This window comes from Halichoerus grypus, chromosome 6, assembly GCF_964656455.1.
Source record: "Halichoerus grypus chromosome 6, mHalGry1.hap1.1, whole genome shotgun sequence".
Taxonomy (NCBI): domain Eukaryota; kingdom Metazoa; phylum Chordata; class Mammalia; order Carnivora; family Phocidae; genus Halichoerus; species Halichoerus grypus.
Window position 1 is genome coordinate 131,010,588 of NC_135717.1, and position 25,821 is coordinate 131,036,408.

General features: G+C 46.8%; 1 protein-coding gene across 4 annotated transcripts; it reads left to right on the forward strand.

Moving 5' to 3' along the window:
- Positions 1-14,527: 14,527 nt before the first annotated feature.
- Positions 14,528-24,709, forward strand: DYRK2 (dual specificity tyrosine phosphorylation regulated kinase 2). Of its 4 annotated transcripts, XM_036121201.2 has the most exons (3): positions 14,528-14,981; positions 15,606-15,754; positions 22,787-24,709. In XM_036121201.2, the coding sequence occupies exons 1-3, from the start codon at positions 14,933-14,935 to the stop codon at positions 24,392-24,394; spliced, it is 1,806 nt and encodes a 601-aa protein (XP_035977094.1). In that variant the 5' UTR covers positions 14,528-14,932; the 3' UTR covers positions 24,395-24,709. The 4 variants fall into 4 exon arrangements, with proteins under 4 accessions (XP_035977094.1, XP_035977095.1, XP_077932380.1 ...); XM_036121202.2 differs by lacking the exon at positions 15,606-15,754; XM_078076254.1 differs by lacking the exons at positions 14,528-14,981; positions 15,606-15,754 and adding an exon at positions 18,622-18,999.
- Positions 24,710-25,821: the final 1,112 nt, after the last annotated feature.

A 25,821-nucleotide genomic window follows, 5' to 3' on the forward strand; every position in this document is an offset into this window, starting at 1 on the left:
TACAAATAAAAAATTAATAAAATATGGATGCTTCTCTCCTGTTGTCTGTCTTTGTCAGTTAAAGTTTCTGACCCAGCTGGGGACTCTATGACAGTCAAGGGAAACTTATTCCTGGACACCACCCCCCACCCCGCCCATAGCACTGTAGTTAGTTAATGTATATAAAACCCTGGAGCAGGGCCTGTTCCATGTGAGAGCTTTGTCAATATTAGCTATTATTATCTACCCAGGGCTTTGAAGAAAAGTCTGCATTAAACACTTCCCTGAAATAGGTGAATACCAACTCCAGAATTAATAATCACGTTGGACAATTGATCGCGTTCCATTTATTTAGTTATCCTGCATTATTTGATGGCACATATAATGAACAAGGATCACAACCATGTCTAAATTAACCTTAACAAATCAACAGTTGACAAAAACTTTAAGGCGGTCAGTATCGTGTCCATTTTGTTTTGTTTTGTGATTGTTTCTACTAAAGTAGTAGACTTTTCTGTTGCATTTTGTGTTTGTCTTTTTTCCTGCAGTTATAGTTTTTCAAGTTTAGAAGAAGCATGCTGCACTGAAATAATACAAGCCTAAGTGCTGTAATGTCTTAACTCACATCAAGGCGTTAGAACTATTAAAAGACACACTGAGGCATATTAACAATTGTAAGAGTTTATTTGAGTAAAAATCAGTTTGAATCAGGCAGGGCCAAATTGGAAATGGCTGGGAGCGCTCCCCCAACAGGGGCTAGGGCAAAGGATTTCATAGAGAAGATCTGGAAGCAAAGCAAGGAAATTACTTGATTGGCTATAGCCTTTTGTGATTAGTTAGTTGTTCTTAGGGTTCGATTTCTTAACCTTGAGGGATTTACAGGCTAAGGATTTGGTTTGCTTATGTATGCAAAGCAAAGGCTTTTTACAGGCTACTAAGGCATTAGGGCCACCTCAGTCTAATGGCCTCCTTGTTTAATTAATTTAGCCAAACAAATGTAGCAGTCAATGATGATGACTTAATAGTGGAGCTCAGACCCAGAAACATGCCCCACAGACCAAACGGCCTAAACACGCCTCCCCAAAGGGCCTTGTTTAAAATGCACTAGACTCCTCTGTGCGGTTGCCAAGAGTGAGCAGAGTCGCCATAATATCCAAACTGAATCCTTTATGACTTCATTTGAAAGGGTGAATTCTCCTTTATTTAGAAATAGAGGTTCAACATGGTTGGAATTCAGCTTTGAAAAACCAGGAATTGCTGGTCACGTTCAGAAAATCTAAGGAGTAAATCTTTTTATTTGGGCTTCTGTCCTTTTAAAGATAATGCAAACATGCTCATGATTGGAAGCATGCATTCTTCTCTGTAGACTTTAATGCTGAAAATAGAAAAGTTTAAATTGATGGCATTTTTACCTAACTCGTACATCAAATTCTTATTGAGGAACTATTATGTCTCAGGCACTGTTCTCGGTCCTGAAAAATAGCAGTGGAAAAAAGAGTCCACTGCCCTCAGAGACTATACCTTGTGGAGTGCACATGTTGTGGAGGGTGACTAAGGGAAAACAGGGAAGTAAGATACATAATGGGACAAAGAACTCTTTAAATAGAGTGGTCAGGAAAGGCCTGACCAAGAAGGCAACATTTAGCAAAGACCTCAGGAGATGAGGACTTTTCTTCGAGGGGAAGAACATTCCAGGCCAAGGACCCAAGACACACAGAAGCTCCGAGGTAGGGCATGTGTGGTGTGTTTGGGGACAAGCAACAGGGGCAGTGTGGCTAGAGCAAAGTGAACAAGGCTGGCTGGAACACGACCTGAGTGAAGAGACATAAAGATGAAGGGAGAGCATATGAGTCATACAGGAGCTTTTGGCCACTCTAAAGAATTTGGCTTTTATGCTGGCTAATGGAAAACTTGGGGAGTTTTGTGCCCAGGAGTGACACGATCTTACTTACCTTTTAAAGATATTAGTCTGGCTATTGTGTTGAGGATAGACTAAAGGGGGCAAAGGAGACCAGGTAAGAGGCTATTTCCATAATTCAGGTGAGAAGTAAGGACCTTTGGTTACGCCGATACTCGCGGCAGTATCGAGAAGTGGATGGGTTCTGGACATTTTGGGATGGATCACCAACAGGATCTGTAGATGGATGGGATATGATGTGTAAGAGCAAGAGAGAAATCAAAAATGACTCTAAGGTTTTTTTGGCCTAAGCAACTGAGAGGCTGGAGTTGCCATTTGCTGAGATGGGGAGCACATTGGGATAAACAGGTTTGGAGAGATGGAATCAGACCTGCAAAATTAGACACGTTAAGTTCCAGATACTTATGTATTTTAGCTCTCTAAGCAGCAACATTGAGTAAGCAGTTTGCTTTCTGATTCTTCTGTGTCCTGAATGTATTCCTTACAGCTAAGTGCTTCCGTAGTTCTGAGACCTATCTGAATTGCCCCTTGATAGAAAACATGCTGATGAACTTCTTTAAGAAGCTGAGAACCTCAACACTGCTTTCAGAGGAAGTAAACTACTCGCAGTCAGAATATCACTTGTGTGCTTATAAGCAGTAGAGAGCATCCCAAAATAGAGCTGTCTGGAGCAGTGCGACAGGTCACCAAAGGGCAAACACTGCAGGTTTAACTGTTAGGTCTCGAAGAGGCAGTGGTTTCTAGAGTCTCCACACTCTTTGGTACCAAATCTCAATTCGTTTGATTCTCAAGCACAAGGGAGCACCATGCTTCCTGTGCCAGAGAGGTATTTTTGCACAACACAAGTTTGAAAGGCCTCAGCATGAATACCCAAATTGTGGTCAACCTCCATCAGGCAGGGCAGTGGCACCGAGAAACGGGAAGTGAGAGGTGAACAAGGAAGCAATGTAGGGATCAATTGGGAACAATGGCGACGGGCAGTGGGGGAAATTTCAGGAAATACAAAACTCCAAGTAGGGGTTAAAAATCCAAACGCTGTTGCAGGTAAGGTCAGAGGGGAGAGCCAGCCTGGAGCCATAACAGGAAGTGGTGGGGGCTGATAACAGGAAGTGGTGGGGGCTGCGGTGATTAACAGTATGGGTTTCCTCTGAAAGAGATTGGGGGCTGGGGTGGGGGTCCTTCATTGCCTGCAGGACTGGGAGCACCATGCAGCCAGATTGCGCCTTATTGCCAGAAAAGCCAGAAATCGAGATGTTTATATGAAATCTCCTGATTTTGAAATGTTGGCATTTAGTTCACATTTTCAAAAAGCACTGTGTAAGCCAAACAAAACGTATCTGTGTATCTGTGAGCTGCCCTGGGTCTTTGGAGCACATGGCAACTTCTAGCATTGCCATTTACATACCAATAGTTTTAATTATTGACTAAATCAAGCCGCTAAATTCCAACATAGTTATAGCAATTATTTCTCCTACACAGGAGAAACCACTTTTTTAATATGACCTGAAGTTTCTGTTTCAGTATGAAGTCCTAGTATTCAAACACAGAAGTGTGAAAACAACGTAATCGTGTACAATAAGCCCTGCCCTTTTCAGAACTTTTAAAAATGAAAGTTATTGGCTTTTGTTACTATTTGTGCATAAATCTTCTCAAATTAAAGTTGTCTACATATGATAAAGTTGCCTAAGGATGATGTTGAATGAGGCAGAGTCATGCTCTGCTGCTTCCAAAATAGGTTGACATTTTACGAGATTCTCCTGGAATTTTTTTTTAAGGGTGTTCGGCTCCAGAAATTATATAGGCTTATGGGAAAGAACTAGCTCTGGCTGGAACGAACAAGTGGAAGGAGAGATTTCCATTATGATTAAGGCTAGTCTTCATAGTTTCTCTTAGTAAGTCATTTTTCTCCATCATTCTATATAGAAATCTTCATTGAAAAGCAAGAATACTGGATGATTGAATAGATTTGGGGGATGCTTGACCTCTATTCGTTCGGCTCCTGTGATAGCCTCTAAGCTAGGATAGTCTAGGCAGGCTGCTGGACCCTTGATCAGGTCCTGTGATTTGAGCAGGGGTCTGGGGAGAGTTCTGTCTTCCTGGGAACTTTCCTAAGAGACTCTTGCCTTACTTATAGTGGTTTCATTTCTACTCAAACAAATAGATTTGGGGGACAGGGGAAGGTATTTATTTATTTATTTATTTATTTATTTATTTATTTATTTATCTATCTATCTAAAATACTTGAGAGAAACAGATATTCCCAGAGTGGGGTAATATCTTAAAACTCTTACCAGCTAACACCTTAGATGGGAGAGTGACTTTTTCCCTCTTGCCCCCCAAAGAGGGGCAGTGAGCTGAGGAAGCAAGACCATAAAGTAATGGCAGAGCTCCAGAAGCCTGGAAGGAGGAGGATCTGGAGGCGTGAGTGTGTCAGTAAGTCCTGCCTCATGCAAATCCCAGGAGAGCAAGAGTGAGGCTAGCGTCTTCAAATCACTTTTCACATGGTCCCACGAGTGACAAATCAAAGTGTCCTCAGGTTTTTGTTAGGGGATTAAGACAAAATCATCTATGGCTTGAGATGAAACGAAAAAGTGACTTAGAATTTAGAGAGAAGAGTGACCCTTTTAGTTAACTTCACCCACACTCCCATTTTATAGATAATCCCAAATCCTTTCAGGAAAACTTTTAAGGACGAGGGGAAAGATGTGTGGAAAGCCAGGGAGGAAAGAACGAGGCTGGAAGAGCTTGGTTTGAGGGGCAGCTGACAGACCAGCGTAACTTGGCCACTCACCGGAATATTCCTCCGATCCTTCTCTGCAAACTTCAAAGAGATTTGCTGACATAGGGTTGGGAGGGGCAAGCCTGAGGTCGGAAGCTGGTGTTGAAAAATGGGTCCCTTCTCATAAATAAGGAAGTTGTCGGTCTGCTCTGGGCCCTGGTGCAAGTGCCAGCTAGCCATGTGTCTGCTCAGTGATTTCTTTGGCACTTTGTAAGACCTTGTCGGATTTCAGGATATTAGTGTTCCCCCAGATTTACTCTTCACAAACAGTCACTTTAGACAACTTTCGCTATCAGTTAGCCCCGTGTGAAACTCCTTTTATTAAAAAAGGGTGGGGAGAGGTGTCTTTCTCTTTTCCGTTGCCTTATCAAGTTAGAGAATATTAAATTCTTTTTAGAGGGTCATCATATTATTTTATTCTTGTTAAACAGCTGTGGGTTATGGATATTTAGTCATTTAATGAGATTTGGCTGTGCTCACAACACACAACAGCTTTAGATAAAGGAATGCTTTCAGCAAAAGATTATGTTGATTTTTCATTTCTCAAGGAGGAAAATCTCACCAAATACCATGTTACAGACACTTTTGTGTTTGTTTCAAAGATCTGAAATAGGCAGTAATTTCTTGGTGTTGGATAATCTTTCTCTACCAAGTTAAATTATTAGTCAACATTCCCCTTTACAAATATGATGGTACTTGGCTGAATCACATCAAGAACGTGTAATTCTGTACTGGTTTGCATCCTTGAGAGATCATTTCTTTGCATAAATTCCCTGGGTCTGGTTTCTTCCCCCTCCCCCGCCCAGAGGCTGTCTTAATAGCTCAGTAGTTAGAGGAAGCAATTCTGTTCATCAGAGGTAGGCACATAAGGAAAGGCAACATGAGGGCTGAGCTGGGACAGCACCATGTAAACAGTCCAGCAAAAGAGGAAGAGACACTTGATTTTGCTTGGGTTGAGCATGCTGATGTCGGGACTTCTGTAGAGGGGATTCCTCTTCCTTTCCACTCGCCAGCCATTGAGGGGAAGGCAGAAGTACCACTATAGAAGCAGAAGACGCCACTGTTCGGTCGGACGGAACTATGCGGGCATTCTCCATGGCTCAGAGCAATCTGAAGGTCGTTCTGGGCTGGTAAGAGTGCGCTTTGGCATCAGATTTCCCTGAATCCCAATCCGTTGACTGCCCATTTCTAACAAGTCACTTAACCATTCACACCCTCCATTTCCTCTTCTTTAAAATCAGAGAATAACACACCAGCCTCATTGCTTTGGGTGAGGCTTCAAGGACACGGTGTAGGCAAAACAGCATAGAGCTTGACAGGTAGCTCAAGGACAAAGCAGCCGAGAAATTCTTTCCTCTGAAGTATGTATTGCATGAAACGTTTGTCAGGTTCCTCACTCACTGTGGATTAGGCGGAGAGAAAAAGATAATAGAACACTGGCATGAGAGATGGGAAAATAGATGACTGGAATGGAACAACTCCAGCGCGCGAGAGAGAACACACAGGGCTCCAAGTGGGAAGAGACAGACACAGAAGCAGTCAGGTCACTTAGTAAGGTGAGCCGCGCGTAGCATGAGAACATCGTTGGATGTGAGCATTCGGGTCCTACTTCCATGTCTTGTTTTCTCCCCTTTACCTCATGCTTAGCCTCACCTCAAACATTTCAGCGTGTCCCCGTCTTCCTTATAAAACTTTCTATATAGTCTTGGGGCACCTGGGTGGCACACTTAGGCGTCTGCCTTCAGCTCAGGTCATGGTGCCAGGGTCCTGGGATCGAGCCCTGCATCGGGCTCCCTGCTTGGTGGGAAGCTTCTCCCTCTCCCTCTGCTTGCTGCTCCCGATCTGCTTGTGCTCTCTCTCTCTTTTTCTTTCTGTCAAATACATAAATAAAATCTTTAAAAAATAATAAAAAACAAATAAATAAAAATTTCTATATAGTCTCTCCGGCTTCTCCTCTCTGACTCTTGCTGTCTCCCCACACCCATTTTCTTCCTTTTCGTTCTTCCCAGTACCTGTGCTGTGGTCTATTTCTCTTCTGCCGTTCGACGAAAGCGTGCTGTCTAGAGCCTGCCCAGCTGCTTTACTTTTTTTTGGTCCCTTCCTTGTCCTGAGAAAAATATTTTTCCTTTCTCCAAAAAGCAATCCTCTTTTTACCGACCCATTGACACACTCCTTCTTAATCTCTTCTTTAGATATTGATATTATCTGTCCACTAGTAGTGGAGAGTACTTCTTGGGTCATTTTAATTTTTTGTGCCAGTTGGAGATGCCAATCAAGGGCCATTCACCTGCACGTGTGCTAAAGGCCACACATTTGCTTACAGGCAATTTTCTGTATTTCGAAACCTTCATGAGAGAACACTGCTGTGTAAACAGTGGGCTTGTCCGATACCAGTTTATGAGAAATAACTGACAAGCACAGTGTATTGGCCATCATAGCTCTTCTTCAGTCAAAGCTATTTTGGAATATAAAAGTGTTAAAAGGGCTATTTAACAATTACTCAGATTATTCGATCACCAAAAACAATTTCTCTTACTTTTGCCAAGCTAATTGAAAACAAAAAAGTGAGTTTGGGGCTTACCTTTTCCCGTGATTGTTCATACTATCTTAATGAGTAAGCGCATTATCAACTCGTTTAACCTGAATGAGAGTGTGACTATGAATAAATGTATAATTTAATGAAAAGCAATTCCCCAAGGATCTAGGGTGGTCTAGATGGAATGGCCAGATTGGTGGAGGACACCCACTTCTACTACCCTAGACTCCTTGACTTTTCCATCTGCTTGAGGCAAAGGGCTGATTTGCTACAAGCGGATAAACACGAAATTACCTAACTCGTGTCTGGACTTTTTTGAATCCGGTAAAGTGAATTCTTTAAACTGGTTTCTAATAAAGACCAGACTCAAATCGTTCTTGGGAATGTCAAAATAGGAATTTGTCGCCAAAGTCCTAAGCCATCAGAACTTGACCATTTTGTGCCGACTGCTTTCAGGGAATATCCATCCCTTTGTCTCTGAAATTAAGGCAATTTTGTAATCGTTTGGTTTGGAAAAAAATAGAAAAAACTGTTAGCAGTCAACAAACCTGGCTTTTGACCCTAATGCCTCCTCCATCCCTACCTCTGGCTCTGGGCGCACCATTTTGTTCTCCCCGTCTCACTGTTCTCATCTGCGAAGTACGTTTGCCTTGGGTAGTGGGTTACCGAGAATGACCACAGCTGCGTGACCATATAAACATGAAAGACTTCTCTGAAAAATTTATTTTGTGACATGAAATGTTATTGAGGGCTTATTTTGTAACATGAAATGTTCATGAGATTGAGGCAAAGGTGATGGTGATCTGGTCAAATCTCTACTTGGCCCTGAAAGCGGGAACCACACAGAGTCTATAGGCAGAATACTTGCCTTGTCATTTCTTAGCCATGTGACCTTGGGCAAGTTAGTTAACCATTTTGTGCCTCAGTTTCCTCATCTCTAAAATGGAACTAATAATAGTACCTACCATGCAGATTGGTGTGAAAATTATATTAGTTCACACAGGTAAAGTTCTTGGAATACTACCTGGTCATAAAAGTGTCTTATATAACTATTAGCTATTATTTTGAGGGTACTCAGGCAGCTAGGGCGTTACCAACGGCACTGTTACTTTTCGGGAAGGTCCCTAGCCTTAGACCTTGTGCTGCATTCTTTCCATCTAACTGAGGTCTTAGAAGCCCTCAGAACTGGCGTCAGTTCTACATCTTTGGGTTTCTCTGATGAGCAGGATTATTCTGAACCAGACTCTTCTGAACTTGCCCTATAATAGACCTCTATCCAAGGAGGGCCAAGAGTTGTATCCCCAGACTTGGCCTAGGGAGGCCTGGAGCCAGAGGGTCCAAAGATGCAGGAGTGGCTCATACCTGCCAGGTGTAGGGGACCTCAATGCCCAAGGTTGCCTTGCGAACTGGGGCATGGATCATTCCAGATCCTGTTGGTGTGTCTCCTCTCCATCTCTTTATAATACCTCCAAGATAATGAAGGGAAGATGGGGTGTCTTCCAATTTTTGCATTTTCTTTGAATGACATGTACCCCTTAGTCTGAGTTTAAACAGCCAACATCAGTCAGAAGTCAGTGCATCAATCCTCACGATAGATGAGACGCTGGCCAATACAACTGGGCTCTGGAACACACTGTTCGTTCCTCATTTATGAGAACTCATCCTCCCTGTGTGATTGATAAATCCTGTCTATGGACCACTGGGAAGAGGTGTGATGGGGGAATCTTTCCGGAGTCCCCGTTTCCCTGTCTTGTTATCTCATAATTATGTCTCACTTTAGCTGATCATTTTAATAAGCTTTATTGCAAAACGCCTTGATAAGCAGCTTTAAGAATTCTGTATGCTTCTGAGACCCAAAGGTAGCAAGGAAAACGTCTGGTGCTTCCATTACTCCTGGCCTCTCCTTACTTCAAAGGCCCCTCTCTTGGGCTCTAGAGAGAGCATCCAAATAATCAGTATCTGCCCTGCCTCCCTGTGCCACCACCCTCAGCTACTTCTGGAAGCCATTTCCAAACTGGTCTTTTCTGCCTCTACTCCCTCCCTACTCATCTTTCTAACACACAGGCAGCCAAATTGATCACATTCCTTGCTAAGCACTTTCCTCAGGTCAACTCACTGCTCAGAAATCTCTAGTGGCCTTCATTTCTATCCACACCAAGTGGAAACTCCTCTCTCTGGCTTTCGTTGCAATCAATGACCCAGATGTGCCCCATTCCACTCCTCACCAAGCCGTTCCCTGGTCCTCCCCAGCCCCCCTCTCGATTCCGGGGACTGCTGCTCTTCTGCAGAGCTCATTCCCACTTCTCTGCCTTCACTCGCACGGTGCCCTTGGCCTGGAGAGTTTTTCTTCTGCTTAAGAGAAGTCTGCTCATTTTCTGAGGCCCAGATCAAATTCTGCCTTCGCCAGGAATCCCACTCTCTGATTCCTCCAACGAGCACAGCTTCTCCCAGCCCCCTAGAGTTATACGGCATTTAGATTCCATAACCTATACTAGATGGTACTTATATATATTGCCCTCTGTATCAGTCAGGAACTGGCAGAAAAAAACGTGGCACAAAGAGTTCAATTAAAGGACTGTGTACATGAGTATGGCTAGGGCAAAGGGAAGTCAGCAAGGGAAAATCAAGCCCCTGGAGCTAGCCACAGCAAGAAACCCTGACCGCCTCTGGGCTTAAAGGGGTGAGGGGACTGAACAGTGTCCAGAACTCCAAGGGAGTAGCTCTAGCTGTAGGAAAGAGCTGCCTGACATGAGCTGAGGGCTTTAGTCAAAGGTCCTAGCCAACCTGTGGCGAGCCAGGGAGATAAGCAGCTTCATTCTCCTCAAGCCCTCGGGGCTCTTGCCAGGACCTTCCGATGGTTAAACCCAACTAGAAGCTCATGGTCAAGGGAGCCCATGGATGCCTCCTGTATGGCCTCCTATGGCAGAGAGTGGGGTGGAAAGGTGGGTCTGGGGGAGAAACAGGAAAATATAAAGCACGTGCTCTTCACTGTGCGGCTGAAATGTTTCCTAGAATATGAGTTTTCTCCCAAGCTAGACTGAAAGTTCCTTGAAAATAGTGTGTGTTTGGTTTTTACCTTCCACAGTGCCTAGTAGGATGTGAATTAGAACAGGTGTGAGACTTCATACACATTGAAGATTGTAAAATAAGTAAGTAAATAATGAAATAGTAACTTCCCACTCTAAGTTCGGTATCTTTTTGAGCACAGAAGTCTTGGTTTTCCAAGTCAATCAAAGTAAAATCCAAATTCCTTACCGTGACCCGGATCCTAGCTATCTCTTTCCCTTTGGCCCACTTCCTGCCCTCTTACTGCCCTTCCAATATGTTTCCACTGCAGGGCCTTTGCATCTGCCAGGCCCTCCGCCTGGAGATTTCCACCTGCTAAAAGGCCGTTACCTTATTAGGGAGGCCTTCGTTGATGACCCTAAGTAAAAGAGTACTATCTCCCATCTTTCCCATCTCTCCCTGCTCTCTTACCTCACTTCATTTTCCATATAGTGCTCATCGCCACCTGACATGTAGTATACGTATTGTTCACTGTCGTGTCCTTGCACTAGAATACAGATCTACGGAGCAAGGACTTTATCTGCTCGGTTCCGAATACCGAGAGCCCAATGCCTGACACATGGCAGGAACTTGGTCGTTGATTTCATATACATGTATATATATGTATAATGGATTTTATATATGTATACATAGTGTATAACGGGTTTTATATATATAATAGGTTATATAGAGCGACATATAGAGGTCGATATTGAATATATATATTTATTACATACAGTTTACCCTTGAACAATGAGAGGATTAGGGGCAAACAGCCCTGTGCAGTTGAAAATCCACATATAACTTTGGCTTCTCATCCAGTACCCTAACTTTATGAGGGTGACAGTACCACCCCTTTCCCTGCTACCCCAAGCATCCCCTGTTTTGAATTGCAGACCCGTCTCCCAGAATACACTATGCCTTCTTACACCTCGGTACCTCTGCACACCCTATTTCTTCTGCCTAGAATATCCTGGCCTGGCTTGTCTGACTGGCAAACTCCCAAGCATCTTGAAAACCTTCACCGAAGCACGGCCTCTTTGATGCCAGTCACCGCTCAGGTAGAGCTCATCATTCCCTCTGCGCGCCCCCGTTGATCTCCCACCGGCCTCAATTTTGGCCCCATCACATCATTCAATGTCTGGTCTCCTCTCCTGGACTGTGAGCTTCTTAATAACGATGCCCAGAGCCAGAGATTGTTTACTTAACTGTGTAGCCCCAGTACTAATAGTGTCAAAAATATGTTAACTGCTTACCGTGTATTGCTTAATTGGATAAAAGAATGAGGTCCTAATAGATTTGCAGACTGAAGCCTAGCCCACCACGTCTGATGATTCATCATATCCTGTAGGCCTTGCACATATTAAATTCTTTGTAAATGTTTCTGGGATAAAAGGATTAAAGGAGTCAATGTGTTTTGAAACCAGCAATTTTCTTGTTCATTTCCAATTTCTCTATGATCACTACTTTTCCCAGTGAAAACTCGACTTCCTTCCACAAGGCTCCATTCTGAGTTCTCCAAAGTTTCCTTCTCTCTAATCCGGCCACATCCTGCCTGCCTATTTGTTATTTGAGTCTGGATTTTATAAACATACAAAACAGATGGGGTTTTTCCAACAGGCAAGAATCAAAGAGCAGACACTTACTAACAGACTGGAGCTCCCTGATCAGGTTACTATTAGCAACAATACAACTCTGGTCAGGTCGTGAGTTGTAAAGACTAAACATGATAATATTTGGGAAAGAGTTTTATAAAGAGGTAACTATCCAGTATAATTAATAATGATGCATTAAATTAATAAAGATTGAAGGTAGTAACTCCTAGCATTTACTCAGTTCATTCTCCTTGAAAGCTCAAGGGGTGCATTTGTACAAGTATTTGACCTTAATTCAGGCTGAAGTCATCAGTATGAGAGGAATCCAAGAAATCGTAAATGCTAATTTTGAGCTAAATAAGAATATAATTTTGAAAGGCATGCCATTTATAAATAAAATAGCCAAAGATTAGACCAATAGCAAATTTTCCTTGAGACAAAACAACAAAAAAATACAAAACTGAAATTATACTTGCCATGTCATAAATCCATACTAGGAAAAGTTCCCCAAACATGTATCTTTTTCTTTCTTTGATTAAAGTTATTGATTCTTTGTGTCCTTCTATTAAAAAAAAAAAAAAAGCCAGTGCTCCTTTTCCTCGTGTTTAATGTGTTGATTAATATTACTAACTTGGATTTTACAAACCATGACTTCCAGTAGTTAGCATTTCCCTTATTCATTAAAAAGCAGTGCCATATTTAGTTTCCACTGAAGTATTGCAAGAATGATTTAAGTAAAAAGGGGTGTCAGGTTATATTAAAATTGAATTTTTGGCTTCAAATTTTTTATTTGAATAGCAGTTATACGGAGTACTCATTAAAAAAAAAGGAATATGGTACGAAAATAATTGTTTTGAAAAGGAAAGAGTTGTGAGATTCTTAACAATCCAGGGTGATATAATAGAAAGCATAGTGAAATTAGACTGGGAGCCAGGGAATGGGTTCTGGCTTCACTTCTGCTACTAAGTAGCCTCTTTCCTTTTAGTTCATGCTGAACACTAGATGTTTCCCCAAGTCAATTTGAATGGGATGGCAGGCAAGGGGACTATTTCTTGCTGGGACCAGATCAGGTTATTATTGTTCTAGAGGCGTATTATCGGATTGATCATTTCACTGTGGTTCCACTTGATTAGAAGTCACCAGGAAGAAAGGGTTTTTTTGGAGGGACACACCACTAGGCAAAATTCTGCTCTTTGCTACTTGTCTCCTCTGCCAATGCACACTATCTTTAATGCCTCTGTAGGGCCCCTGGAGACTGAGAGGGTCACAGTCTATCTTTGAGACACTCCGTTTCATTTGTAGAACGCTGAGGGTGCCGGCTCTGGGAGATTGCTATGACAATTTGCAGACAGTAGGGGCGATGGGGCTCCGCAGGAGGTGGCCCCCTGGTGATCTGCGTCTGCTCTAGTTCAGGCCTGCAAACTTGGTCCAGCCAGAGGCCCGGCAGATACGCGAGGCGGAGCACAAGGGACCCAGGTCCCCCAGAACTTCAGAAACTGGGCACTTCTCCGGAAAGAAGTGCCGCGAATAGCTTTCGGGGCCCGTAGTCGGTGATCGCCTGGCTTTTCCTCCTTCCTAACTGTTGAAGTGACAAAACCTGTGACCTTTGTACAAAGGATGTTCCACACACGACAGGACGCAGGTGTGAGATGGGCAAGCAGTTTTTCAGTCTGCAAGGGAAAGAGAGGCTGTAGATGGCAAGTTGAGAGGGCAGGGAAGTTCTCCACGTGTCTCAGAAGGGAAGGGGAGAGAGACATGTCTCTGGGAATGAGAAGAATTAAAGCTGTCTCTCCCGGACGGCGGAGAGCTGAAAGGAAGGTGTGTCTCTCCCAGCGGCCGCGCAGGAGAAAGGCTCTGAGTTGTAAGGCACTGGGAGGTGTCTCCGATGTTTATTTTTGCCTAGCAACCCACAGCCAACTGCGTCCTCAGCAGCCATCCACAAGCGCCTCTCAGCCTCCCCTGTCCTAGAGACTGGAAAGCGGTCACTTGGTGTCAGTAAATTGGGGAGGGTGTGTATGGTGGAGGTGGAGGTGGGAGGGCAGCCCCCTCCTTCGCCCACGCTCGGGGTTCACCAAGCTAAGCTGCGGCCCTCTTTCGGGCTTGACTTACCGAGGTGACCCTCGCACGACTAAGTTATTTACATGATAGACTGGGGAGAGGGTCCGGCTAAGCCCCTGGGACCAGAGAGGGGGGACAGTATTGTCTGTGAGCAGCCATTGGGTTCAGAAAACTGAAAATGCATGTGTTTGGGGGCCCTCGTGGAAGGGGAGGGGTCTCTGCAGCGATTTCGGTGGAGGGAAGCAGTGGTAGGTTGCGCTGTAGGGAGACAGGAGGGGTGCTGCAGGGGCCGGAGGCCGGGGAGGGGAAAAGGTCGTTAGTAGGGGAGCCGAGGGGAGCGGTGCAGATGGCCGGAGGGGGAGGCGGAGGCCGAGCGGAGACTGCAGACTTTTCCGGGGAGTGGAGGGGTGGCTATGCAGATGACTGGGTGGGGTAGGGACTCCGGAGGGTGGCCGGGGTGGGGGTGGGGTGTACGTGAGCGCGTGTGGCTAGGCTGGGGGGGTGGGGGTTGGGGAGTCCGAGGGCGGGGCCTGCACCCGCGGCGGAGGGGAGCGGGGGCGGAGCTGCCTTCCCGGGCCGCGCCGCGCGCGGGCGCCAGTGCGAGTGTGCGCGGGGGCGCGCACGCGCGAGCCCGGGAGGAGGCTCCCGAGCGAGTCGGTCCTGGCGGCGCAGCCCGCTCCCCCGCGCCCTATGTGAGGGACTCGGGGAGGCCAGCGGCGCGCAGGGGAGGGCGAGGCATGTGCACGGGCCGGGGGGTGCTGCAGCCGCCCGAGGAAGAGGAGGACGGCGGCGGCGGCGGCGAGGAGGAGAGCGGGGGACTCGCGGCGGCGGGCCCGGGCCGCGGGGATGCAGCGGACTGTGTGTGTCTGGCTGTAGCTGACGCGAGGCGGCGAGGAGGCGCCGGAGACCCGCGAAAGGGGCGACCGGGAGGCGGCGGCGGTCGGGAGAAGTAGCAGCAGGACGGGCGGCGGCGGCGGCGGCGGAGACAGCAGCCCTGAAATGCATTTTCTTCTCCAGCGGCCATGTTAACCAGGAAACCTTCGGCCGCCGCTCCCGCCGCCTACCCGACCGGTGAGGAGGGCCGGGCCGCCACGCCGCCCCGGGCGCCCGCCCCCGCCGGCCCCCGCGCCGCCCGGGTCCAGCCCTCGTGGCGCGGGCGCCCGCTGCCTGCGGGACCTCGAACAAAGTCTGCGCGGCGGCTGGGGCCCCCGAGCGGACGGCGCGCCCTCGCCTCGGCTCCGCTCATTGTTGCACGCCGGCCCCAGGGCTCCACCGAGCGGAGCCCTGCGACCCGGCCGGCGGGGGCCGTCCCGGGCCTCTTCCCCACCCCACCCCCCCGCCCGGGTTTGGCGAGGCCATCGCGCCCTTGTCGGCAGTCCAATCCTCTTCCCGGCCTGTGGCCGCTTGCGACGTGGGCCGCCCAGCCCCGGCCCAGCCCGGCTCAGCCGCGGGGTCGCGAACTCGCGCGCCGGCGCCCGACTTAACTTTGCAGCTGCCCGAGCCCCGCCCGGGGCTGCGCGCCTGGGATCCGGGGTCCGGGCGCCCTTTTACTCCCCCGGACGCCTGTTTTTACCGTCCGGCCTCTCTCCCGGGGAGAGCGGGTTCGCTACCCAGAGGGGTGGGGCGGGGCGACGGGGTCTGGGTGACTTTCTCTCCCCTGACCCTCTTTTGTCTCCTCCCGCGCGTGGCTCCCAGGCCGAGGAGGGGACAGCGCCGTTCGTCAGCTTCAGGCTTCCCCGGGGCTCGGTGCGGGGGCTCCCCGGAGCGGAGTGGGCACCGGCCCGCCCTCCCCGATCGGCCTGCCGCCTCTCCGGGCCAGCAACGCTGCCGCCGCAGCCCACACGGTGAGACCCAGCCCCGCGGGAGGCCGGGGGGAAGGGGTGCGGGAGGGGCTCGGGGCATAAACAACCCGGACGGTGGGGTTCTGACGCCGGGAGCGGAGAGGTCGAAGTGCGAGTGTCTCCACGCCCCTGGTTAGTGGCCCCTCTTGGACGCCACCCTATGCAACTTGGGCGAGCCCAAAGCTGCAGCCACAAAGGAAGATTCGTGGCGTGGGCCCCTCACTTCCCCTCCGGAGCCCGCCCACCCCTGCTCTCCTCTTCCTCGGAACTTCCTCCTTGCTGCTTTCCTTCTTTTTTCCCTCTTTTTTTCCGTCCTTGCTTCCCAGAGCTCCTTTCCCTGACCGGATAAACATCCCCCAGCAACCCCCCCCCACCACCACCACCACGTTGGGTACTGGGTATTTATAGAACAGATATGTGTTAGGGGACAGTCAGGCCGTCCTGCCCGGAAAATCGATCCCCCGAAGAGCCTCTCAGGCCTGGCTCCAGCCAGCAGGGAGCACCGCCAATTGTCCCCCGCGTGTGGAAGCATGTTTTATGAGTGCTACAGGTTTGAGCACAGCAGAAATTGTAATTAACATTAACAAAAATAAGAGCCACAGCAGCAGTCAAAACAACAAGCCACCCCTGTAGGATTCTGCATTTGGTTATTATTCAAAAGGAAAGAGGCGCCTTTGCTTTGGAAGTGAGAAGGGCAGGGCTCCTGGCAGGTGCTGCCCTCCCTCAGTGGGTGGAGAGGGAGGGGAGAGCCCATCGTGGGACTAGTGGCTGCAGATTGGCAAGCTGGATTTGACTGCAGCATGTGCCTTTTCTCAGCTCCCAGAGATCGCCCTTGGAAGGTGACTGCTTAGAGGAGGTGTGCACTTTTGGAGGAGGTGGTGGTTTCCCAGGTCCTATTTCCAGTTGGATCCTCCAGAAGAATGGCCTAAGGTGGTTCTGCGTGAGGGATGCTTGGGAGGAGTATGGCTTCATTTGCCTAGTGAAAGTTGAATTCTTGTAGAAAGGCCATTTCTGGTCTACAGAGAAGCAGCTCTGAGGGTCAGGTGTTGTGGGGAAACTCCTTTATTGGAGAATTTGTGAGAGGATAGCTGCAGTGGGGTATCTCCCCCTTGGACCTGGACCGATGTGCACAAGTTTACAGGAGAACCGTTTTGTTGTTAGGTAGTCATTCTCTCTCTCTCCCTCCCTTCTCTCTCTCTCTCTCTCTCTCCCTCCCTCCCTCCCTCCCCCCCCACCCCCCCCACATGTGACCAAGGGCTAGGAATTCACCACACAGAAGTTAACTGATCTGTGTTGCACTGTTGATGGTGGAAGAGAATCTGTTAGGCTGGTTGATTCTGTATGTTATGGTTGAATGTTCCTGTCATAGCGACGTTTTAGTTGAGGAATTGCCGTTGGCTTTAGGGGTTTGGGTTTATTTGTTTGTTTGGTTTGGAAACCTCTGACAATTTGGAAAATATCACATCGACTTTTTTCCACGTGTGGATGCAATCACATGACTTGGTGTGACCTGGGAAAGAAAGTACTTGGTTTGCATCTGGACTCCCAAGACTGAGCCTTACTAGATCAGAGCCTTTTTCCAATAGACGTACCTAACGAGATTAGAGAAAACCGAAGGTGCCCACTGGAGGAACAGCCTGCAGTGGACCAGAAATGAAAAGATGTGAGGGTCCTTCTCAGGACCCCTAGGAATAGATGCTTGTATTTTGTTATGGTATAGTATAGTTAAAATTCCAGTATGCTATTGGTCATTAGAGACTGGGTTTGGGAAGTGTGAAGTTAGGTTTTGATTGTGGTTTAGTTTTGATTTTATTTGTACAACATTGCAGATTTCGTAGAACAAGAGAGTTTGAAAAGACCACAGCATTTGTCTGGTTCTACTCTTTCATTTTACAGATGAGGAAATAGTCAGACGGGTTGACTGGTTTGGTCAAGATTCCCCAGCCAATTCATATCAAGGCTGGAGCTAAAAGCCCAGGCCCTCCTGAGCTAGCTTCAACATCTAGTTTGACACTGCTAATCCTAGGAAGTTTGTTCATTTCGTAATAAATGCAGGAACCTTTGCAGAGCCATAGTCTCATATGTCTTTCAGGTGTTTATAAGGTTTTTGTGTTTTTTTTTTTTTTCCACAGCACTTATACTTAGGAAGAGCTGTTTTAGAATGGGGGGGGAGGCTATTGAGGAGAGGAAAATGGTTTTGTCACAGGAGCTTGCCCATATTTTCCCTTGTAAATGAAATAGTAGGTGGGTAAATATGTGATTATCAAGATTATGAACTTTGGAATTTATTTAGTCCATTGCCCTTTTGTTCCCTATCTCCATGGATATATTATTGTATACTTAGTCATTTTGTTTTTTTCTGTTTGTCCTAAAAGTGTACCCAGTAACTGTCTCGATTCCTGTTAGTTTTTTTTTCTTTTGATGTTGTATGGGAGATAATAATATACTTATTTTTTTAATTCCCAAATATGAGTATTATATCACTGCTATAACTGTTCTGATGTTTAAAGCAGTCTCCAGTTACCATTTTACCTTTATAAAATAATTGGGATTAAAGAAGAATGAGTATTCTCGTTTTAAAAATAGAAATATTTTGAAGAAGAAAAAGTAGATAATTCGACTTAGGGCCACACAGGCTGTCTGTGTTTGAGGAGCAGCTAAAATCCAAACTTTTTGCACTCAGTTCTGTTCCCATAACACTATACAGCATTGCTAAGAGGACTTCAGGGAAGTTTCAAAATGCTCAAAAATGTTAGCACAGTGAAGTATCTGCTATTTTCCACTTTATTATTGGAAGAGATTAAAACTACCAAACTGGTTAGACTATTGTTCTTACATAATTTTTCATACTAAACTATTTCATGGGCAGAGAAGGCTTTTGTAGGTCTCTCTGTTTGAACCCATACATTGTACATACCTAACAACTACATTCATTCTGTGTATATTTTTAAATGTGACAGCCATGCTAGGTAGGCCGTGGCAAATAGGAATAAGCCACGTTCTGAGACTTCAAGAGGCTGAGTGAGAGGTTTTTAATGTAGGCCTGGCATATGTGTTCTGGAAAAAGTGTGACTCTTCTAGAGCTCCCTCCACCCCCTTTTTCTATAATCAGTTAATTGTGCTTCTGAATTTTGTCGTGATTACAGAGTCCTGCAGTGTTTGAGATCAAAGGCCTTCCGTACTACAGCCTCGCAACTGAATGCCCGTAACATCTGGAGAGTTTTTAAGATGCCACCCACGGCTTTTAGGTGTCTAGTTGATGCATCTACTCTGGGTCCTTTTTAACCGGCTGTCATTTGCCTTAAGTCTCTGCTGATGCACTGCACGCCTAACATCTTGTGACTTGGATCCCCAGGGACGATTCCCAATTCCCTGGACGTTAACTTCATGTTTTCTTATGAAGGTACAAAGGTAGTTCCCAAATAGAACTCGGAGAGGTATCAGTTAGCAAGGGTTTATTAACATGTGTTCTTACGGTCAATAGATACTACCTGAGTGCTTACTGTATGTTTGGGTTTATGTTAATAGGGACTTAACAAAGATAAGAGGTGACCCCGCCCTTGAATTGCTCACAGCCAGGTGGGTACATCAGGTGTCAGAAACACTTCAGTAAGATGAAATAGGCCTTAACAGTCTGTCGGGTCTAACCGTGGGCTAAATGCACAGGGAAGGAAAGGGGATGTTTCACAGAAGAGGTGAGAGTTGAACTGGACATTGGAGGCTGGGGGGTTAGGAAGGAGATTCCAAGCAGCTTTTGGAAAGGATGATGATAATAGCTCTTCTTTACGAAGTACTTTATACATTTTACCTAATTTAATCCTAATAGCCCTAATGGAAAGCCCTGTTGCCATCTTTTTACAGCCAAGCATACTGAGGTTCAGAGAGATTAAGTAAATCGCCCAAGGTCACACATTTAGTAAGTGATAGAGCTGGGATTCATTTCCTGTGTGTCTAATTGAAAATGCCTCGACTCGTAACCACTATGAAACATGACTTCACCGAAAAGCAGAGGAGCTTGAAAGAGCATGGTGTCTCCACAGTTCTTGGGGAACTCGGCTTTGTTATTCTCAGAACTGTAACAGTGCTAGATGACATTGGAAGGAAGGACTGAGGTCATTTATGTGCTACATTTTAGAACCTGGTGTCCTTGCCTATCAGTTCTTGTGTTATCTGTGGAAATGGAGTACAGTTGTAGGCCCTTGAGCAAAAGTGAGGTTAATGTCAGGTTGACCGTTTTCAGTGACAACTCTAGAAGTACTTTGGAGAGAAGAGATTTGAGGAATTCTAGACCAAGAAGCCAGGGGGCATGTTAGGAGTGGACAGTGAGGCCCAGTCAATGGAGAGGGAGTAGGATGGAGAGAGACGACAAGGCTTAATGGGGACTCGGAAGGTGAGGGAGACGCTGAGAAGGATTTCCAGATGTAAAGCTTGAGTGACTGTGGAGGTGAAGCCTTTTATTTATTGGACATTGAGGGTGTGGGAGGAGGAAATGGTTTGGGTAGGAAAATCGTGAATTCAGTTTGAATTGCTTGTGGGAAAGGCCATGGGTCTGTAGTTGGACACCAGGGCCAGGGCTCAGGAGAGTATATTGGGCAGGCCCAGCTAGAGGTGGCACACGTCAGCCCTTGGGTGGTTGCTGGAGCCCTGGCTGTGGTCAGGATCAACCGGGGAGAACTATGGGAGTTGAGAAGCCAGGAGAATTGAGGCTTGAACCCTGGAGGACCCCCAAACCCACCCAAGAGTAGGTGAACTAATAGTTGAGACAGCTGAGAAGACCCAGAGAAGGAGTTTGGAGGGATAGGAGGTGAACCAGTTAATTGTCAAACTCTCTCTGGTGCTAGCCACTAAACTTGTGGGTTATATTTTTAATTGCACCCAACATGAAATTGCTGTTGCAAAAACTGAAGTGAATTTCTGATGCTCAGAAAGTTTTGCTTTGCTGTCTTTTTAGGAGTTGCTGAAGCCCCAAGGTTAATTTTGTCCCTAGTGAAGCCTCAGGCTTTTTGTGGCACGTACACTGGTAATGTAGGTTTTTCTTCTGAATCCCTCCTTCCCACCCTGAAGAGAATGGTTCTCTAGAAGAGATAGCTTTTGAATTTCAGGTCCTTGTATTTCCTGGTGCTTGAAAGACCACAGTGGGGATGGAGGGGTGCAGAGTGTGGGCCTGGGAACAAAAGCAGTTGGACAAGCCAGTACTACTTTTATATATACTCATGGAGTTCCTGATTCATTTTTATGGACCGTTCTGCTTTTGGCATCGAATGGGGATAAAATAACCTGTCCAGCTACCCTGACAAAAGTTCACCTAGCATGAGCTATCATCTATGACTTTAATAAAAGGGTTTGACTAGAAGTCTTCACAAAATTGGTCTGAGAAGTAAAATCCCTCAGTCTATGAAATCACACTTCGGACAGGCCCAGGGACTGTACTGTATTCCACGTTTAGAAGCAAGCAGGGAGAAAGCTCACTCACATAATCGCTGTGCAGGTGACATGTCAGTTAAAGAAAATGCGAAGGTCTTGGTCTGCTACTAAGAAGGACTTGAAATTTCATTTTGGTATCCAGGTGATTCCAGACCACTTCCTAACTTGCCATGTGACAAATACAGACTGCTTGTACTCTTTGGGTAGTATATAAAGCCGGAAAGGTAGGATTCAGAAAGATCTCACAGAAAAACTACCGCAAAGCGTTGCGCTAATTGGTTGTAATAAGCTCCTGCAGGGCAGGGACTCTGCCACTTGTGCGGCTAGACCTTAGCCCATCATACTGGTTGAGTGAATGAGCTGCGTTGTGAATGAGGAACTGATGGTTAAGATTTTATATAAAAATCACCAAGCAGGATGCATTAAGACTTGTGGGTGTTTGTCTGAGGCCGGCGAGAACTCCTAACTGAGAGGAGATCCTAGCTGCTAGTGCTCTGCCCTCCCTCACGTCTTTGCAATAATAATACTTGAAAGAAATCCCAAGCAGTTTCTCAGTAGAAGGCTGGGGGCCCCTTGGCTTGCACGGTCAGCTTTGTTTAGACGGCAGTGTTCAGGGATGGCCTGTGTGCCTGAAATAGAAGTCGCTACTCTGTATTCCTTGTTGGAAAGCTGAGTATCCCAGCAGCCCACGGAAATACACTGTGAAGAGAGCTGAGCCATTGACCAAAGGAAGGCCCCAGACTGTGTGGTGGTTGGTGGTTGGTTTGTTGCGCTGAATGGCCTTAAATGGTCATCACAGTCAATGAAGCCCAGACGTTTTTAAAAATAGATTAGGGGTTTACAGGATGCTACAGTGCATATCTACATGGGAATCTCTCAAGCCTAAAAGTGCACATTTTTTTTTTTGCCAGTGGTTCATACATTTTCCTAGGTGTAGTCAGTTTTCCAAGTGGTAGAGAAGACCGAGAATGAAGATGCTAGTGTTTTCACAACAGAGCTAGCTAGACTTTGAGAGAGTAGTGGACAGGACAGACGTGGTCCCTGCCCTCCTGGTAACGAGGAGGCTACTGAGTGAAGTGTGAAAGGGGTTACGATCTGGAGGGGGTAGAGCCAGCGCAGAGACTACATGCTCGCGCTTTCTCTGTGTCCTGTTTCGTTTTATATTAGGTTTGGGCTGAGGGGAATGCCTGGGGGGTGCCAGACCCTGTGCTGAATGTTAGGGAGAGGCCAGTGAACAAGACAGACGCTCTCGGCCTCCACAGGGAACCTGCTCCCAAGAGCCTGGATATGTGCAGCAAGCTGCTGGTCTGTCAGGTGTAGCACTCCTGGGGTCCTTGTTTTTCAGGATCCCAAGTTTCGTAGCCTTACCAAGTCCGCTCGTCTTTTCCCTTTGTTTTCTCAGAGGCTGTCAGCAGCCTATCCACTCTCCCCGTCCGGGTTCTCATGAGGTCCCGCCCGGGCGTACAGCTCTTTCCATGTAGTGCAACTGACTGCCGGTACATTCAGACAGATCGGATTTTGTAAAGGTGGGCTGGGGGCTGACTTGGAAAATACCCCGTGTGAACAGACAGACCTCTTGCATCCTACTCACGGTTGCTTTCTGCCTTCCAGATTGGCGGCAGTAAGCACACAATGAATGATCACTTACACGTCGGCAGCCACGGCCACGGCCAGATCCAGGTTCAGCAGCTGTTCGAGGATAACAGTAACAAGCGGACAGTGCTCACGACACAACCCAATGGGCTCACCACGGTGGGGAAGGCGGGCTTGCCGGCGGTGCCCGAGCGGCAGCTGGAGAGCATCCACAGACGGCAGGGCAGCTCCACGTCTCTGAAGTCTATGGAAGGCCTGGGGAAGGCGAAAGCCACCCCCCTGACCCCTGAACAAGCAATGAAGCAATACGTGCAAAAACTAACCACCTTCGAGCACCATGAGATTTTCAGCTACCCCGAAATCTATTTCTTGGGTCCAAATGCAAAGAAGCGCCAGGGCATGACGGGCGGGCCCAACAACGGGGGCTATGACGACGACCAGGGATCCTACGTGCAGGTGCCCCACGATCACGTGGCTTACAGGTACGAGGTCCTCAAGGTCATCGGGAAGGGAAGCTTCGGGCAGGTGGTCAAGGCCTACGACCACAAAGTCCACCAGCACGTGGCCCTGAAGATGGTGCGGAATGAGAAGCGGTTCCACCGGCAGGCGGCGGAGGAGATCCGAATCCTGGAGCACCTGCGGAAGCAGGACAAGGACAACACCATGAACGTCATCCACATGCTGGAGAACTTCACCTTTCGGAATCACATCTGCATGACGTTCGAGCTGCTGAGCATGAACCTGTACGAGCTCATCAAGAAGAATAAGTTCCAGGGCTTCAGCCTGCCTTTGGTTCGCAAGTTTGCCCACTCGATTCTGCAGTGCTTGGATGCTTTGCACAAGAACAGAATCATTCACTGTGACCTTAAGCCCGAGAACATTCTATTAAAGCAGCAGGGTAGAAGCGGTATTAAAGTGATCGATTTCGGCTCCAGTTGTTACGAGCATCAGCGTGTCTACACATACATTCAGTCCCGTTTTTACCGGGCTCCGGAAGTGATCCTTGGCGCCAGATACGGCATGCCCATCGACATGTGGAGCCTGGGTTGCATTTTAGCAGAGCTCCTGACTGGTTACCCCCTCTTGCCTGGGGAAGATGAAGGGGACCAGCTGGCTTGTATGATTGAACTCTTGGGCATGCCCTCCCAGAAACTGCTGGATGCATCCAAACGAGCCAAAAATTTTGTGAGCTCCAAGGGTTATCCCCGTTACTGCACTGTCACGACTCTGTCAGACGGCTCTGTGGTTCTCAACGGAGGCCGCTCCCGGCGGGGGAAACTGAGGGGCCCACCCGAGAGCAGGGAGTGGGGCAATGCACTGAAGGGGTGTGACGATCCCCTTTTCCTTGACTTCTTAAAACAGTGTTTAGAATGGGATCCTGCGGTTCGCATGACCCCTGGCCAGGCTTTACGGCATCCCTGGCTGAGGAGGCGGCTGCCAAAGCCTCCAACGGGGGAGAAGACATCCGTGAAGAGGATAACCGAGAGCACTGGTGCTATCACATCCATCTCCAAGTTACCTCCACCTTCCAGCTCAGCTTCCAAACTGAGGACTAATTTGGCACAGATGACAGATGCCAATGGGAATATTCAGCAGAGGACAGTGTTGCCAAAACTCGTTAGCTGAGTTGAGTCCCCTGATGCTGGTGATCTGAAAGTACGACATTGCTGAGCCTTACCGGGTTGAAAAGGAGTAGCTCAGACCTGTTTTTATTTGCTCAATAACTCAACTCATTTGTATCTTTTCAGCACTTATTTTAATGTAAGAAAGTTGTTCATTTTGTTTTTATAAAATACATGGGGACAATGCTTTAAGTTTTTATACTTCCTGAAACTGTTTTTGTGTTCTAAAAGTATGATGAGCCTTACTGTATCTAGTGTGGCAGAGTAATAAACATCAGTGGCAGGCCATTGATTACTTCGTGACTGCTGCGCATTTACAGATTGGTGTCAAAGACATTCACTGTTTCTATGGTTCATAGTATATTCTCCCCGAGGCGACTGCCCCCGCAGGGCCCCCTCCTCCCTCCATGCTCCAGGTTCACGCACAGGTGTAGCAGGTCCTGCCTCCGTTTCCCATAAGTCACGTGGGTGGTAGTGAGGGTGGGAGGAGAAGGGTCAGGACGACAATGATACTCTAAGAAGAACTGCACCTTAAAGAGATTTTTTTTTTTTCCTAAACCAGTGGTCAAACAGACACGACCTTCCCAAGGTTTTAAATGCCCACTCGGCATTCTGACTTTCTAAAAGCTGCCCAAGCACACCTGGGTGGATAAATGGAAACGTGTGTGTTCCTTCAAATTCTCTAATATGATCAGCAAGCTGTTTTGTAAAGAAGCCTCAGATCATGGACTTGGTTTTGCACCTAAATATAGAAATGTATTCCATGAACTGTTCCTCCTCTTTGCTTTCCTCCTCTCTGTTCCTCTTTTACCACACATCTGTTGCTTGCATTCAGGTTTTTTTTTTTTTTTCCCTTCCTTCAGATATATATCCCAGACTGTTAATACAGAAGAGAGACATTTCAGCTGTGATTATGACCATTGTTTCATATCCCAGTTTAAAAAAAGAACAGCAGCCTAGCTACTTAAGGTGGGGATTTCCATAGTTCCAAAGAAGGTTTAGCAAATTAGAGTGAGTTCACGCTTTTCAGGTGCCACTGTAAGGTTCTCTTAGCCTGGGAAAGCATCAACTCTTTCTTTAAAAAGAAAGAAGGTTGCAAATCCTCTTGCTGAACAGAAGGCATTGTGACTGTTCAGTGAGTCCAATTTTAACAACAAATTTAAAGGAGGAGAAGCTCAATCTCCAGTTAAATGGTTTGACTTATTTGCATCATTAGAAAAATCACAAATTGCATTCCTCTGTCTTCCTTTTGGATTGCACTGATTGTTTTTGTGGGAATGACACTTTACCTGGGAAAGTAACTGAGAGTTAGGTAAAAGAATATTTTCGTCTCTGAATAATAATTATTTTCAAAGTGAAAAATTCAGTATTTTATCACTAATGTATGAGCAGTGGTATTTATCAATTTCAAGGCACGTGGAAGAAATTTTT